Source organism: Gadus macrocephalus, chromosome 3 (assembly GCF_031168955.1).
Source record: "Gadus macrocephalus chromosome 3, ASM3116895v1".
Taxonomy (NCBI): domain Eukaryota; kingdom Metazoa; phylum Chordata; class Actinopteri; order Gadiformes; family Gadidae; genus Gadus; species Gadus macrocephalus.
This window is the reverse complement of record NC_082384.1, coordinates 14,049,968-14,067,540: the sequence shown is the minus strand read 5'-3', so window position 1 is coordinate 14,067,540 and position 17,573 is coordinate 14,049,968. Positions and strand designations below refer to the sequence as shown.

Below are 17,573 nucleotides of genomic sequence, written 5' to 3'. Positions count from 1 at the left end.
CATCTCTCTCCCTGATTCCCTCTCTCCTTCCATCTTTTCCATCCCTGTGGAAAAGGAAAATACAATTAAAATTCACTTTTCCAATCGTTTACGAAACTACTACAGTGTTATGTCATTTATTACTTTAAGAATCATCGTAACGTTAAGAAACATAAACAATGATGACAAAATAATGATAATGGGATAGTACTTTGAGTCCTGTACATTAACAAAAGATCAAAACTTTTCTTTAATTGTCGTTATTCTTTTGCGTTCATTGAACTTCTAAAGAAGTTTTGTGTTGTTTTGAACTTTATATCCCTACACATTTTTGCAATACATCTCCTGCCTGAGCATCACAGACGGCCCAAACAGCCTCTTCTTCGCTTCTTTCTGCAAAATCTATCCCTCGGTTCGATTCAGCCATCAAATGGTTCTGTTTTCCAGCTAGTAAACATCTGTTACTGCTTGGCTGTCACTAAACACAGATGTTCTAAGGGAATGAAGAAGTGCTGAAGGCTGAACTCATGCTGAGGACAACTTCTGTCAACCAGGGAAATGGGACAGGCTTGCGATTGGTTTTCGTTTGCTTTTGGGCAAATGTGGAGGTTACAGCAAGGACTTTGTGCTATTCTCTGCCATATGCTAGACAGAGTCAAGGGAAATGTATTGGTAGAGCCCTTGATCACAGTTACGGTGTCAAAACCAAGGGCTTCACAGGCAGCACACTATATGACGCCCCAAAACCCTTTAAACCCTTTACTGGGCTTGGAGGAAAAACTCCCCAAATCCCAGAGAGAAGAAACCTTAAGATGCAACCCAGAAAAGGGATCACTCCTTCAAGGGATGGCTAGGAATGTAATGTTTGCCGCTGAATGTGCAGATATAGTTCATGAAAACATTTTGTATGTTTCAGACAAGCATAGCAAGCAAATACCCCACAAAGTGTAGGTGAGCTTGAGTGCAAAGGCACTTCTGTTCTCACCTTACTTTCTGTGTTTGTTTTACTTAGACACTGTCAAGGTACACCCTCCCTCCCTCCCCCAACCTGTTTAGATGACCCCCACCCACCCTGTTTAGACCCCGCACACATTCCCCCGGGCTAGTGGACCCTGATTAGGATGCAGAGAAGCAAGGCTCTGCTGCAAATTGAAAATATATTGATTCACCTCATGCACAGTGGAGGAGTAGGCGAGAGACACCCGGAGACAAGGGAGAGCGAGAGAGGGAAGTGGACGAGAGAGAGGGAAACTACAAAGTTGTGTGGATGTGTTGCATCTGAAATCCTCCCATGCTGTAGAAACACCAGCGCACACAGACATGCACATAGACACACACGCACGCACGCACGCACGCACGCACGCACGCACGCACGCACGCACGCACGCACGCACGCAGACAGACAGACAGACAGACAGACAGACAGACAGACAGACAGACAGACAGACAGACAGACAGACAGACAGACAGACAGACAGACAGACAGACAGACAGACAGACAGACACACACACACACACACACACACGCACACACATTAGGCACATTTGAATACACACATTAGAACAGATTAGAACACACACATCAGAACACACATTAGAACACATTAGAAACCATTAGAACACATTTAGAACACTTACATTAGAACACATGAGAACACATAGGAGCACATTAGAACACATTAGAACAGAACACAATAAATTAGAAGATATTAGAACACATACATTGGTACACACACATTAGAACCCATTAAAACACATTGGAGCACATTAGAACACACACATTTTTTTCTACTTTCTTCCTAAAATCCTTGGGGAGGTGAGGCACTGGTCACCATAGCAACAGGGTCAGGGCAGATACACTCGCAAACAAATGCTTGCATATCTATGTGTATGTGTTTGTGTGTGTATATGTACGTGTGTGAGTCATGTGTATTTACGTGTGTGTGTGTATGTGTGTCTGAGAGAGAGTCTGTGTGTGTGTGTGTGTGTGTGTGTATATGTGTGTTTGTGTATGTAAGTGTATATGCATGTGTGTGTGTGTGTGTGTGTGTGTGTGTGTGTGTGTGTGTGTGTGTGTGTGTGTGTGTGTGTTTATGTGTGTGTGCTGTCATGTCCAGCTGTGGTGTGGAGAGGCAGTGCGATGCGGATGAAACAGGACAGAGCCCAACACATACAGATGTGCTGATTACACAGTTTCCATGGGAACCATCCCCCCCCCCTGCAGACACCCCTCTCTCTCTCTCTGTCTCTCGCCCCCTCTCTCTCTCTCTCTATGTCCCACTCTCTACTTCCCTTCATCTCCTCTCTCTCTCATTCTCCTGCATACTCTCTCTCTATCTCCCTCTCTCCCACATTCTCACTCTCTATCTCTCTCCTCCTCTCTCTCTGTCTCTCTCTCTCTGTCACTCGCCCCCTCTCTATATCACACTCTGTACCTCTCTCTCTTCTCCTCTCTCCCTCTCTTACCCTCTCTCTCGCTCTCTCTCTTCTCTCTCTCACTCTCTCTCTGTGACAGGCCTAGCTCGTCCATCTTGTCATGTCTTAATGTGCAGCCCTGCCACAGCTCAATCTATCTGCCTCTGAGTGCCTCTGTGTGTTTATGTGTGTTTGTATGTGTGTCTGTGTCTGTGTGTTTTCGCAAGCATGCGTGCATGTTTGTATGTATGTGTGTGTGCATGTTTCAGTGTGTGCATGCGTGTGTCTGAGTTGGTGCGTGCATGCATGCATGCATGCATGTGTGCGTTTGTGTGTAACTGTGTGCATGCGTGCATGTGTGTGTCTGTATGTCTGTGCCTGTGTGTGTGCATGTACATGCATGCATGTATGTGTGTGTCTGCCCATGTAAGACATAGAGCCACTCTCTTTGATAACATCCACAGAATCCCTCACACACACACACACACACACACACACACACACACACACACACACACACACACACACACACACACACACACACACACACACACACACACACACACACACACAACAACCCCACACACAGTCATATCGGTGTCATTTGTACAACTGTAATTGTCGAATTGTCTACGCGCTTTTAAAGTTTGCTACTTAATCCTGTCTACGCTCTTAAGCAATTCACACATTTTTCATAATTTGTTTTACTGTTGTTTTTTAATCTGTATGAAATTCTTTGGAAACGCCCTCAATCTATTCATATATATGGCAAAGAATGTCAACATTTTTGCAATGTGGCCTTTGTTGCCCTCTGGTGGAAAGGAAGGAAATGTTCATGATAATGTTTTATATTATTTGATTTTTTCATCAATTTTATTATTGAATAGCCAACCATTTATAAATATATGTCACACATATAAATGTTACCGTAAAAATAAAATCTTATGATTAAGTATTTGGTCACAAAGAGGTAATTTATGTTTTATGACGGTTTATGACGCTATGGCTGGTCTAACGTTTCACGACAGCTTGAAACAGCTGCTTCTGTCCTTTACGGCAATTGTGCATGTTGACATCATTCTGTAAAACGACGGTCCTGCCTGGCTCACAAAGGTACATTCCACACACACATTGAGATTATTTATGTTACCTGCTGTTAAGTTATCGACTTATATTAGTTTCAAAAGTCTGCAGAATATTTTGGCTAGAGTAAACTAGCAAGTAGTCTTGCTATTTTTAACAAACTTTTATTAACAACATTTGAAAACAGTGAGGAAGCGTCTGAACGTTATGCATTTAAGTAGGCCTGCCCTATGAAGTGTACAGTAGGACTGACTGAGGTATCGATAGTCTGTAGGTCTGCTTCGTCCGGGCGATGCGCTCTGGTCTCCCCGGCCTAAGAGGAACCTCGGTGGCCGTATCTCTGAGAACTCTCTGCTTGGTCAGTGCATGTGCTTATTGTCCATAGTCCTTTGTCTTCCCAACCATTTGTGACAATCTGATGTGTGTGTGTGTGTGTGTGTGTGTGTGTGTGTGTGTGTGTGTGTGTGTGTGTGTGTGTGTGTGTGTGTGTGTGTGTGTGTGTGTGTGTGTGTGTGTGTGTGTGTGTGTGTGTGTGTGTGTGTTTCATCGCCCGTACACCCTCAGTATGTTTCATCAACAACACATTTTCCCAATTAAAATCATAGTGGCCTGAACGTACAAAGTGGAAGAACGAGGTGTACTTTTCTATTTCTAATATATCTATATTTATATTTAACTCATTCAAGCTATTTTACAGACATCATCAAGTGTTTTTTTAGTAATACCCCCTTGACCATGTCCACAACCCCAACCAAGGGTCCGGGCAGGCCTTACCCCCGGTTGGAAATGACTCCACCAGGCCATACATATGTAGCGCTATAACTAACAGCTATAAATAACATTACAGTGTCTCTCCGTCGCCGCCAGACAGTACCACTGGGCGTGTTGATGTACCAGGTCCTGCGGACAGTGGGCCTGAGAGCGATTTCCATGGCATCCGAGACGTACACGGCTGGCATGCACTCCGCAGCATTCGTCACCTGCCCCAACGACAAGGTGGCCAAGGACCTGGCCAGGTGAGGCCCGGGACGCCTGAGAAGCTCTTTGGTTCTCCAGAGTTATAGATCGTCTTTAGTTTTAGTTTTGAGATTCTTCAAACAACATTCAATTGTGATGATGATGTATGAATAATACCTATAGCAGATCCAAGAGAATTGGAATAGCTGTAAAAATGTAATGGTGCTGCTGAACAACCTAGCTGCTTAGAAAGAAATGGTGCAGAGAAGGCATAGTTGTTATCCTTATGTCTTAATATTATATATTTATATTTCAGTGAGCGGAAAATGATTTTTGTGATAAAAACAACATCATCTTATACTCATATTACTCTACTCGTTACTCTAATAAACCCCAAATACATACATTTTTTTATTGCCCGAAATCCTCTTCAAGGTTTGCATTAACACTTTAGTATTTGCTGTTTACCTTCTGAACATAAGCGTTGAGTGTATTTCTGTGCCTCTGTCCTCCAAACAGGGGCATCGTGGAGAAGAAACTAGCTGCCTGTGTCAACATCATCCCGGCCATCACATCTGTGTAAGTGTGAAGCATTCGTTTCCCTGGATACAAGAGCGAGATAGGTTCGGTCGGTTACTCTCTGAATTCCACTGTGGCTTTTGTGATTGATTTGACTGAAGTTTTATGCTTTTGTCCGTATATGTTAATTATGGCATTGTTTTTTTTATTTGTGCATTGTGTGAATGAATACTTTCTAAATTGTGTTAATATATTGAGAATCATCAAGGCTGATCAAGGTAATTGATATACAGAAAGTACTAAGGGAAGGAGGGCAGTTTGCAATGGGTTGGAACTGTTATTATGCACAATTACCATTGTGTCTATACTTGCCTCTCTCCCACAGGTACGAGTGGCAGGGCAAGATACAGGAGGACAGCGAGGTGCTCCTGGTTAGTGGGAAGTAGTTGTACTCCTAGTTTCAGTACTAGCTCTACCACAACTTGTAGTACTCTGTACTTCAAATCTATCTCTAGCTGGACACGCCCACTTGTGATGTCAGAAGAGGCCGATTTTCCAAAGAGCTTGTAACGCCTAATCACACTCACACCTTTTGGTATAATATGGGACCTTCAACTTCGTATGAAGGTTGTTGATATACTCAACATTTCAAATGAAGGTCTCTTTTGGTCCAGAATATATCCTATGTGTCCTTTAAAAAGTACTTTTATGGACCTTCACCCATTGCTGATGTGTGTTTTAGATGATAAAAACAAGAAGTTCCAAGGTGCCTGATCTCACCGAATACGTGCGGTAAGTTCTTTTCCCTGTATACATTAATATAAATCTTTTACTTTTCAAGAATCGGAAAGCCTTTTACGCAGTGGGGGATATCGCATCTCCCTACCAGTGTGTAGCAACTACCTGGTTGGGGCCCGTTTGCGTCAATTTCGTCTTACTTTTAAAAGTCTAGCGCATGCATTATTAGGAGTGGAACTAAAACCCCCTAACCCTGCCAGTGTTGAACTAGTTTGCCAGCGGGACTAGACTCTAGACTGTGTGTGTGTGTTTGGTTGGGTGTGTTTGTATAATTGTGTGTGTGTGTGTGTGTGTGTGTGTTCCAGAGCGAACCACCCCTATGAAGTGGCGGAAGTGATCAGCCTACCCATAGAGCAGGGCAACCCACCCTACCTGAAGTGGATCCTGGAAGTTGTGCCGGAATGATGTGAATGAGTTCCCATGGAAACCATGGACTGATAAATGAAGGAACCCCGGAAATGACATCACAACAAACATCGACCTCTGTCTGTTTTCAGACGTTGGATTGGGAATGTGGATCACATGTAATTTTCTTCATTTCCGTTACCTCCATGTTTCCTTTTGAACTGTAGGGGGCAACATTGGTTGATAAGATTTATTTGCACAATAAAAATGCCCGCTGGTTTTTTCATTACGTGTAAGACAGATAATTTTACAACAGCAAGGGTGGATATGTGATATCTGTTTACCCTGCTGAGCATCACTTCACAAGGCCTACAGAACAGCAAACACACATAGCCAGTTTGGCCTTGTACTGGAAGTTATGTCTCCATACAAAATAGTTTACCACACTGACACATTGACCCAAACAATAAAAAAATAAGATTATAGAATTCTATAGATATAAGGCTGAATTAGCTTAAGTTAGTGCGAGTGACAATCATTGTGGTTTCACCTTTTTTTTAACCTGAGAAGACGCATAATCAAAATAAAAACTTTCTTAACATAAAAATAAATATAGAAATGTGTCTAACTAACCTGCCTAGCAAACTATAATCATATTTGCAGCTTTAGAACAATATAATTAAACATGAATTAGGTTTGGTCATATTGTTATGATATCTTCAGACGTTAACTACAGGATATTTTCCATCTGCCTTCCAAGACCGAAGTCAACACTCTGGACCCACTATGTCCCTGTAGTTTCTTGTTTTCCATTGTACAATTTACATTCAAACATAACTAATCCCACCCTGGAAGAGCACTATTCTACTCTAGTGCTTCCTAACCTTTTTACCCAACTTCTTACATTTACGACTCAATCAGCAGTTTGTTTGTCTATTCAGGGTCTGTGCGAGACCATTCAAACCTATACAATTATCTGTTTTCTTAGGCCAGTGGTTCTGTAAGCAATTTTTTTTTAATAATGAACCCCCTCAAAGATATTTTTCAGCCATGTACTCCTTTGATCAGTATAAAACGTACACTCAGTAGGAAACAATTAATGAGGCTTTTCCCATCCCTTCTTAAAAATATGTCTTTCAGACATTTCCTGGAACCATCTGCAATCCTTCAAAGTACCCCTGTTTCACTGTTTTCCCACTGCTGTAGGCCATAAGTCTGCATTCGACCTCACGTGCATTTTAGGCGACGCAACCCCAAGTGGCATCCCAATCCCAAACTATCAGCATGCTGTAAGTCTTGCGGTCCCAGAGTTCTTAGAACACGTTCACCTCTCAGTGAGCAGGTCTAAAACATGCAATTGATTATGGATTATTTCATCACAGATAGCTGACCTCCAGCATTGCACTCTGGTTCACGGTGTCCTGCAGAGTTGAGCTGTTGATCTGACCTCTATTACCCAGAGTGCACCCTGCCCCCGTGGGCCCCAGCGCCAGCCCTTCCCTTTGTCTAAGCGTCTGTCTAGGGGCCGACGTGGGGTCACACTGGACCTCAAGGGAACCCTCTGATCTAGATTTCCCCACTCCTGCACCCTCCTTACTCTTCCTTACAGCCGTGCACGCCCCACTCGGCCCTGCACCACCATCATCATCATCATCATCCTCCTCCTCCTCCTCCTCCCTGATCTTCTCCTTCTCCTCCTCCTCTTTCTCCTCCTCAGGGCAGCCATACACCACCTCGGTCCCCACTTGGTTTCCATTTGGCTGGGGCAGCGCAATGCCACCCCACTCCCCCGTGGGGCGCCGTAGCTCCACGTCCCCCGCCGCCACCCTCTCTCCCTGGTTCTCCACCCGACGTGAGCTACGGCACAGCGCCTTGCGGAAGCCCCGCTTGAAGTTGTCGGACAGGAAGCCGTACAGGATCGGGTTGGCGCAGCTGTTGGCGTAGGACAGCACCACCACGAAGAAGTAGAGACCCCGGAAATCCCCCGGCAAGACCACCAGCAGGTTGACGATGTTGAGGATGTAGAAGGGCAGCCAGCACAGCACGAACACTGCCACCACCACCACCACCATGCGTGTGATCTTACGCTCCGACTTCCTGCGACGGGAGGAAGTGATGCGTACCCGCTTACCGGAGCTCCGCACCTTTTTTAGAAAGAGACATGCATCTGAGATTAGCTCGGTAAAATGCATTACTGTTTTAACAATCTCATTTACCAGATGTTTTTACCTCATTACGGAGTTTGTAGGGACTGTCAGGCCTACACATTATTAGTCTTGGGGAGTCAACATTAGAAAGCAGGGAAAACCACTTCCAACCTCTGCATGGCCTATAGGCCCAAAATATTTAACTGATATGCTTCCACTACATAAGCCTTCTAGACCACTAAGGTCTTCTGAGATCAATTTGTTAATTATCCCCAGAGTAAACACGAAACATGGGAAAGCAGGATTTAGTTACTATGCAACAAATAGCTGGAATAAACTCCCTGAGGATTTAAGACTTGCCCCAACTCTGACCACCTTTAAAACAAGACTGAAGACTTTTATGTTTGCTTTAGCTTTCTGCTAAATCTTAAATACATTGCACTTTCTAAAAAGCTTTTTTAACTTTGCCTTTATTTTATATTTTATTACTAAAATGCCTTCTTAACTTTTCCTTTATTTTCTATTTTTACCCGAAAGATACATGATCTGATACCAGAGAAAAAGGATAAGGGTTTGAGACCCAAGTTCTGTCTGGGTTAGAGTCCCGACATCTGTCTGGGTTGGAGTCTCAGAATAAGGCCTTTGGTTCGTGGTTCCCGACGTGTTTCTGGGTTAGAGTCCAAGAATCTGGGTTAGGGTCCTAGAATAGAAATTGACTAGAATCCGGGTTGGAAAGGACCAAGTTCCTTTAGGTCGGGTTGGAGTCCTAACGTGGGTACCAAATTCCTTTAGGTCGAGTTGGAGTCCCGATGTGGGTAGGCCTACCAGAGAAACTGTTGATCTGATCTTAAATACATTGCACTTTCAAAAATGCTGATCTATTTTACTCATTGCTTTGCATATGTTCTCTTTTACTTATCTATTATTTTATTTTATTGTATGACAATGTTTATATGTGAAGCACTTTGAATCTGCCTTGTGTATGAAAAGTGCTATATAAATAAAGTTGCCTTGCCTTGCCTTATATTTTATAGTAAAACATTCATGTGACATGCCGCTCAAAAATATGGAGATTAAGGAGTTTAGAAATAGTGTTAATTATATTGTTTGTTTTTAAATCCAGGAAATGTGTAGGCCTACTCTTACACATAGAAGACAAGGTAGCTAATACACAGAACAAAACGGGCAGGGGAGAAAAACGTAAAGAACATAACAGCTGTCTCTCTCATCTCTTCCCTTTAGTGCACAAAGCAAGAAACACATGGGCACGAAGGGTTCTCTGATCTCAATTCTGAAGCACTGGTGGTGCTAGATGCCCTAATCCCACACCTGCTCAGATGCTGTAGAGCTATCATTTAAGTGTAATTTGTTGGAAAAGGCATTGCCATCTGTCAGCTCTCAGTGAGTGAAATACGCTGTGAGAATACTTCATTTGAGGTCCCCAGGTGCCAGCCCGTATATGAGACCATTTCAACTTTAGACTTTGTGATTGGTTCAGGGTATCCAACATGGTTTTCAATCACTTCTTAATGGTGGAGAAGTGTACTCTCTCTTTAACAATCTTAGATGTAGACCTACAGCAGCATTTATGACATCTCAAACCATAACCTGGAAGTCGTTTCGAGATGAAAAAGCCTCTGCTACAAAAAAACAACGTCGTTACCTTGATGACGATGAGCAGGTAGCACAGGCATATGACCAGCAGGGGGCAGAGGAACCCCACGGTGGACGTGTAGACGATGAACGAGGCCTTCCACACCTCGGCTGGCTCCGGCCATACGATGCTGCAGTTGCCGTCGTCCTCCAGCACGTCTGCGAAGGCCACCACGGGCAGCACCACCACGAAGGACATGGCCCACACCGTGCCGTTCACCGTGCGGGCCACCCGTGGCCTGCGCCAGCCCGCCGAGCGGATGGGGTGCACCACGGCCAGGTAGCGGTCGATGGACATCACCGTCAGGCAGAAGATGCTGGTAAACTGGTTGATGGCGTCCACCGTCATCACCACGCGGCACACCAGCTTGCCAAAGGGCCAGGAGAGCAGGGCGTTCTGGGCCGCCAGGAAGGGCAGCCCCAGCATGAAGAGCTCGTCGGCGATGGCCAGGTTGAGGATGTAGATGTTGGTGACCGACTCGGAGCGCGTGCAGCGCAGCACCACGTAGATGACCAGCGTGTTGCCCACCAGGCCCACGGCGCACACCGCCGCATAGATGACGGGGATGATGATGGCCGCCACGGTGGGGAGGAACCCGGGCGGTTCGGGGGACGTCTCACTGTCCTCCAAGCCCGGCTGGGTCCAGTTCCAGCAGGTGGTGTTGGGCAGGGCGGAGCCGTCCGGCCGAGGCGGTGCTGCGGAGGGGGGGAGGAGGGATGGGGAGAGGGACGCCATGGATCCAGCCCCCCAGCAGCCAGCTGTGGCCTGTTGGGGGGAGAGGGAGGAGGCCGGGCCGGACTGGATGAGCTCCATAGGGGGGATGGAGGACGGAGTAGAACACCTAGGAGAGCCTCACCATCAGACCTGCCATTAGGTACACATACGTTGGATTTAAAGGAAAAACAACTTATTTGAGATAAAAAGCTATGAATTACGTTGATCCTTGCCTCCATCTCAATTTAAATGCACAAATTTTCAAAACATAGGATAAATTGTAAATATAGACTCAAATTACACTCTACAGGTCACATGCTACTGGTAGTTTTGGGTTCACAGGGAAGGGGAATCAAACATTATGGTTTTATCAAGAGTAGAGTTAGGATTTCTGCCCAAGCCCAAGGCAGTGAATTATATTTGATAATTCACCGTTGCTAAGTATAATCGTGAGTACAATTGACCGCTGTCAAGGAAAACAAAGGACTTTGTGCCTCTAATGGCGTCTTTGGTAGCACTCCGTAAGTAGTCCGGTAACTTGTCAACCCCAGCGTCTTCGGTTGCTAAGCGACGTCAACGTTTTTTGGCAGACTATTTCTCTGCTGATCAACACTAAGAATGTTGGTAACAAATAAATCGTAAAAAGACGCACCATGTGAAATTATTTTTTCGTTTTGGCAAGTAGCCGTGTAATAAGCGGGATAATGTATAGGACGTCGCCGGTCATTATCGAAAATAAGCCTTATTTTCGCGATAATGACCGGCGTTCTATACATTATCCCTTACATATATATTTAGCAGACTAGGCCTAAGTAACAAATGTGTACAAAGTTACACATGTATTAAAAAGAATGTCGGGTTGTAATCGGGCTCGGGCTCATAATTACAATTAATGTGTCGGGCCGGGTCGGGCCGGGCCGGGTTCGGACAGAACGTACACGGGCTCGGGCCGGGTCGGGCTTGGTTTTCTTGGCCCGATCTGAGCTCTAAACAAAAGTCCCTTGTGAATGATATGCCGTAGTGAAAGAGAGAAACATGTATGTTTCACAGCACAGCAATTGTTCCTTAATGAGAAAGACTTGGTTGTGGTAAACAACCAAGCACTCTCAAATGAAGGAAACGTACGGGGGAAAGATGAAAGGTATTCAACCGTATGAGTGCAAGTACATGAGTTATTTACCAAGCCACTAACTTAATAGTGTAGGAACAAAATGGCCGCTTTATTAGGAGTGAGCGTGTTGACCAATAGTTAGAACACAGAGCGTGCTCTCAACAGCCTGGTCCGTCATTAAGCCGCCTTGAAGATGAATTAGAGATACACCAAGACGCCACCACTTAATCTTGGGTATGTGGGTCTGAGTAGACACAGCAAGGGGGGGATGAAGGAAGGAAGAAAACCGGGAGAAATAAGGAAAAAGTGATCAAATATGCCTTTGTCTGCCACGGATCATTAACCAAGACATCTTGGAGCAAAAAAACATAAATTGTAATTTGACAAACAAATATGAAAACTTCATATTCATTATGTATCCAATGATCCAATTTACATTATTAAAGGGTACTTCTATATAAAATATAACTACACAGATAATAATAAAACATGGAAAGGAATATACGTGATATAAAGCAGGATAGATATTATTCATATTGTTTCAACTCCGACACCGATTACCTCTTGGTTGGTTGCTCCTGCAGCCTCTCCATCTAACTGATTGTGTCATTTCCGAGGCGTAGCGGCTTAAGCAGAAGTGTGTACGCCCGCTGGAGTGTCCTCATGCAAACACAACCACCGTCGGCATCAGCACATATAGGCTCAATCTGTTTACCAGCTTCTCCAGCCCTAGCCGGTCGGAGATCCTGAAGGATATTGACGTATTAAGTAAATAAGGTCAGAGATAGCGGATAAAATAGAGGTGGCTGGAATCTTTGTCGTGTATTATGTATTTTGTTTCTCAACATGTTCGTAATTTATTTCTCTAATTATTCAATAAGTATAAATAGCTCATTGACTCGTTCAGATTATTAAATTCAGTTGAAAATGTTCAGGATCTAATTGCAGTTGCTCTGCCATCTTTGAAGGGTTCCAGACCGTCTGGACAAGGAGCGACCCTGGAATCATTATCATTCACATTATACTAACATTCACATTGCACCTTATATTTGCAGTACATACTGTATATTTGTTGACTTGCACTAGTTATGTCTATTTTCTGTAATTAGCTGCTGTAACCGCATTTCCGACCTCACAGGATTATTAAAGTATGTTAAACAGCAAGGTCTATTTCTATGCTGACGATACAAAGAAAATCTGTTTGAAAAAATAAATCATAGGTTAGCTTGCAAAAACTTCTCCGGAAGCAATTGAGATCCAATGTATTCTGAACAAAAGAGAGTGATAGTGAACACTAATGAAACATCTGGGTAGAAGTGGTTGGAGTGGCGACGTCTCAGCGGAGCGAAAACAAACAAAAGAACAAGCAATTAGGTCCAAACGGCAGGGCACCGCAGTAATCCCAACTGTGTATATAATAAACAGAGACTCTGGAGGGCTGTGGAGGGGCTAGAGTGGAACAACACTGCACTCTGGTTAACATCTCGAAAACACTGGAGGTGATGATCGGTAATTTGCTGTTGTTCTGGGAATAATGCCTGGAAACAGACTGTCAGGCTTCAAGTGTTTTGGATGCACTCTAGGTATGTTTGTGTGTGTGTGTGTGTGTGTGTGTGTGTGTGTGTGTGTGTGTGTGTGTGTGTGTGTGTGTGTGTGTGTGTGTGTGTGTGTGTGTGTGTGTGTGTGTGTGTGTGTGTGTGTGTGTCTGTGTGTGTGTGTGTGTGTGTGCATGTGCATGTGCATGCATGTGTATGAGTGTATGTGTGTGTGTGACAACCTGGTTTTTCAGGAATGTCCTTGGTTCAAGCTGGGTGTCCAGTGTCCCAAGAATTATCAGAGATAAAAATATTAGTGTTTTTTACGTATTTACTACAGATTGGAGGAACTGGGAGACCCATGTTAGTGACCCGACACTCTGTACCAATGAAGGCTGTCGACATATAGAACAAATATTTGAACTAAGATATATGTGCCTCTAAATATTCCTTACAAGTGCAAGTAAATACATTTGCTTGGGGCGTGAAACACGCCAACCAGCAAGTGATTTACCAGCTAAGAGATAAGTTAATGTGGGATCTGTAGGGTGGCCATAATGTGCCCACATTATGGCAACCCTACAGATCCCACATTAACTTATCTCTATACCATCTGTGATACTACCTGTTGGTAGGGAGGGGGGCTCTGTGTTCTCTGCGGTAGCAAGAGCTGGGCCGAGGATAATGCAGTTAATACTCACATCACAAATGGATGGGCCATTCAGGAGTCTTCCAAAACTTCCCTATGACCTGTGTGTGTGTGTGTGTGTGTGTGTGTGTGTGTGTGTGTGTGTGTGTGTGTGTGTGTGTGTGTGTGTGTGTGTGTGTGTGTGTGAGAGAATGATTGGGTGTATGTGTGTGTATGTCGGCATGATTGTTGGTGTGCATGTGACTATGAATGTGTGTGTGTCTGTGTTAGCATGATTGTGTGTGTGTGTGTCGTTATGATTATGAGTGTGTTTGTGATTAGGATTGTTTGTGCCTGTGTTAGCTTGATTTTGTGTGTACGTGTGTGTGTGTGTGTGTGTGTGTGTGTGTGTGTGTGTGTGTGTGTGTGTGTGTGTGTGTGTGTGTGTGTGTGTGTACGTGTGTGTGTGTGTGTGTGTGTGTGTGTGTGTGTGTGTGTGTGTGTGTGTGTGTGTGTGTGTGTGTGTGTGTGTGTGTGTGTGTATGTGAGAGCATGATTGGGTGTATCTGTGTGTATGTCGGCATGATTGTTGGTGTGCTTGTAATTATGAATGTGTGTGTGTCTGTGTTAGCATGATTGTGTGTGTACGTGTGTGTGAGTGTGTGTGTGTGTGTGTGTGTGAGTGTGTGTGTTAGTGAGCATGTTTGTGTGTGTACGTGTGTGGGGGGGTGTGTGCATGTGTGAGCATGATTGTGTGTGAGTGTCTGTGTTAGTGAGCTTGATTGTGTGTATGTGTGTCTGTCGGCATGATTATGGGTGTGTTTGTGATTATGATTCTGTGTGTGTGTGTGTGTGTGTTAGCATGATTGTGTGTGTGGGTTTGTGAGCATGAAAGTTTGTCTATGAGTGTGTGTGTGTGTGTGTGTGTGTGTGTGTGTGTGTGTGTGTGTGTGTGTCTGAACATGATAGTGTGTGTTAATGTGTGTGCACCCTGCCCTATTTTTTCACAGATACCCCCCCCCCCCCCCCCCTACACACACACACACACCTGACCAGCAAGCGCCAATCTCCCGCCACACTCCATCAGCCCTTTTGTCTGCTGCTGTGCTGGGCCTTTATCCCAGGGAGGGCCGGTGATGGGTGGGGGAGCGTGGTCACGGAGATACGGGGTTCTGGATGTGTCCAACAAGAGATGGCTGAGTGAACGCTGGTGTCCCCTCCCGACCTCCTCACCCTCCTTCTCCGCTCTGATTACTCTGACATTCAGTTTAAGGCACCATTGTGTGTGTGTGTGCGTCCGTGTGCGCGTATGTGTATATATACCAAAGCTGGCTCCGGTTAAATATTTAAAGCCTCTAATGAATTCATTCGAGAGGGTGAATTAGTTCATGCTGTATCATTTGTGACATGAATTATTTCATGCTGTATCATTTTCGATGGTGAATTAATTCATGCTCAGAAAATAGCCCCAAAAACAGATTTCATGAAAGCATGGATAAGTTTGACTCCCAGAAATATACAGCCAGAGTCAAGAGGTCAAGAGTTCAAGAGTTAACAGTGATAGGGTTTGATTTCCAGAGTTTTACAGTAGGGGTTAAGAGTTATACAGTTCTTTCCAGAGTTCAAGATTTCCAAAGCTGGGTTTTTTCAGTTTGGAGTTTTGGGATTCTCTGTCAGATGGGGGTTATAATGGAAGTGGTCAGGAGAAAGGAACAAAGACACAGAGTACATGTGAACACACGGTGAATGACTTTGCCAGAAAGGTGTGAACCTAATCAAAGCAGCTGAAAGCCTGGAATTTAACAAGGTCACACACACACACACACACACACACACAAACCCCCTCACACACCCGCACACACATATGCATGTCCACACACCCACCCACACACTCATAAGCACACACTCCGATACAGCATGCAGCACTATGGTGCACCGATCGCTCAATCAAAACAAATTTGTTTAATCACGTCCCAAATTGCCCAGCTGAACAAATAATAACACATACACACTCATTAGCTTCCCACAATGCACTGCTTGACGCACAATTAATATTAAAAGGCCCCCACTCTTCAGCCACACGGAGAGCAATTGAGATGTATCGGTGTGTGAGCGTGTGAGCGTGTGTGGGTGGTCTGTGATTGTGTGAAAGCAGGTGCGTTCAGAGTGGATTGGGGGGGGGGGGGGGGGGGGGGGGGGCTTTGGTTGAATTAGTACGAATTCTAGTGTGAAGGAGGGGAGGGACTGAGAGAAGAAGGATGAAGGGAGGGAGAGATGAATTAAACAACTTTTAGTCATTTATAAATACATTTATTTATTTTCTCTCGCGCTCTCTAGCGCACCCCCCCCCCCCCCCAAAAAAAACACGCACACACACACACACACACACACACACACACACTCACACACACACACACACACACACACACACACACATTGACATCAATCAAATGTCAACATTTGATTGACATCATGGTTATGCAAAACACAATGTTACGCCACACATTTCTTTTCACTATATAACTGAAAATAAACGTAGTTAATGATTATTAAAGGCATAATGTGGTTGCTACAACGCTATATCACAATGGGATAAGCTAAAGGCCAATTAAGCTACGGAGATTCAAATCAATCAAATAAAAAAAACACTTACCCATCTCTCGAAATATGTTTGCGGCACGGTCGCTTTCCATACGAAGAAAATCCTAGAAGTCTTCTGCTTGTTTTCAGATTTGAAAGGCTGCCGTCTAAATATGGTGGACCTATTTGTGCGGCTGGGTCGGAGCGCAGTCGGGCACGTTTCACGCGCCTAGATCGCACGCCTTCCATCCTCCCTGAGCGCGCACTTGACAAGATAGTGAACGCGCTTTGGGTGGCCAACAGAGCGCTACCCGCTTCTCAGGAGGCGAATTAATGAAGCAACGATTAACATTCTCTCTGATCGACCCATCGTGTTTCTTTAACCCTTCAACGGTATGTAATTAATGAATTTTTGATGGGCGTGGTCGAAACTCGCAGAAAAAAAAAATGGAATATTGCTCCGAAGCGCCACACGCACGCACACACACACACACACACACACACACACACACACACACACACACACACACACACACACACACACACACACACACACACACACACACACACACACACACACACAACAAACAAACACACAAACGCACATTTGCACAAGCACACAAGCACATTCTAAGTTATATTATTTGGATATCAAAGGGCTCGTTTATTCCCAGTTGTAGTATGCTATTTGCAGGTCTGGCCGCTGTCAGTTATGGCGGATGTCATGGCGGATGAGTAGATGGGTGGACTGCAAGTCAAAGCGTAAGGAATTCCTCCAGATGTCTTGAGAGTCCCTAAAGTGCCACTCAGTCCGAGAGAGGAAACACACAAGTGTGGGACACAGGAAAACAGAAAAATGAAAAAGAAAGTGTTTACTCCACCATGACCCCCAGACACACCAGCAGAAGTAGATCAAAGTGGTATGAGAGAGGCTGGTAGAGGAACACATATGCAGCCCTTCAGGTCTTTGATCTTGTCTGCCAAAGAAATATCGAATCAACATTCAAATCAAACTAGTTTGTCGGTGTTTTCCCTGTTGGCAGCATGGCAGTCTTGTCTGTGGGGACATGCGGAAATTGAAGGTTAGCTGTTGATGAGCCATTATGAA

General features: G+C 44.6%; 2 protein-coding genes across 6 annotated transcripts; one reads left to right on the top strand and one right to left on the bottom strand.

The window, feature by feature from the left end:
• Window positions 1-3,403: 3,403 nt before the first annotated feature.
• Window positions 3,404-6,382, top strand: LOC132454223 (protein CutA homolog). Of its 4 annotated transcripts, none has more exons than XM_060047449.1 (7): window positions 3,412-3,507; window positions 3,745-3,835; window positions 4,345-4,493; window positions 4,954-5,013; window positions 5,339-5,384; window positions 5,696-5,745; window positions 6,057-6,382. In XM_060047449.1, exons 2-7 carry the CDS (start codon window positions 3,770-3,772, stop codon window positions 6,154-6,156), a joined length of 471 nt encoding a protein of 156 aa, XP_059903432.1. In that variant the 5' UTR covers window positions 3,412-3,507; window positions 3,745-3,769; the 3' UTR covers window positions 6,157-6,382. The 4 variants fall into 4 exon arrangements, with proteins under 4 accessions (XP_059903436.1, XP_059903435.1, XP_059903432.1 ...); XM_060047451.1 differs by having other exon boundaries at window positions 3,444-3,507; window positions 4,325-4,493; XM_060047453.1 differs by lacking the exon at window positions 3,745-3,835 and having other exon boundaries at window positions 3,404-3,507.
• Window positions 6,333-16,825, bottom strand: si:zfos-169g10.2 (somatostatin receptor type 5). Of its 2 annotated transcripts, XM_060047447.1 has the most exons (3): window positions 16,539-16,825; window positions 9,907-10,761; window positions 6,333-8,240 (listed from the first exon to the last, which is right to left on the bottom strand). In XM_060047447.1, exons 2-3 carry the CDS (start codon window positions 10,708-10,710, stop codon window positions 7,473-7,475), a joined length of 1,572 nt encoding a protein of 523 aa, XP_059903430.1. In that variant the 5' UTR covers window positions 10,711-10,761; window positions 16,539-16,825; the 3' UTR covers window positions 6,333-7,472. The 2 variants fall into 2 exon arrangements, with proteins under 2 accessions (XP_059903430.1, XP_059903431.1); XM_060047448.1 differs by lacking the exon at window positions 16,539-16,825 and having other exon boundaries at window positions 9,907-11,515.
• Between the last annotated feature and the right edge of the window lie 748 nt (window positions 16,826-17,573).

What these genes read in the sequence shown, in the direction of transcription:
- si:zfos-169g10.2 (XM_060047447.1), bottom strand. Translation starts at nt 10,710, where the DNA reads ATGGAGCTCATCCAGTCCGGCCCGGCCTCCTCCCTCTCCCCCCAACAG. An exon ending in ACCTGCTCATCGTCATCAAG is followed by an intron (nt 8,241 to 9,906) that starts GTAACGACGTTG and finishes TTTCTAAAAAAG; the next exon opens with GTGCGGAGCTCCGGTAAGCG.
- LOC132454223 (XM_060047449.1), top strand. Translation starts at nt 3,770, where the DNA reads ATGCGCTCTGGTCTCCCCGGCCTAAGAGGAACCTCGGTGGCCGTATCT. An exon ending in CTCTGAGAACTCTCTGCTTG is followed by an intron (nt 3,836 to 4,344) that starts GTCAGTGCATGT and finishes CGTCGCCGCCAG; the next exon opens with ACAGTACCACTGGGCGTGTT. An exon ending in GTGGCCAAGGACCTGGCCAG is followed by an intron (nt 4,494 to 4,953) that starts GTGAGGCCCGGG and finishes TCCTCCAAACAG; the next exon opens with GGGCATCGTGGAGAAGAAAC.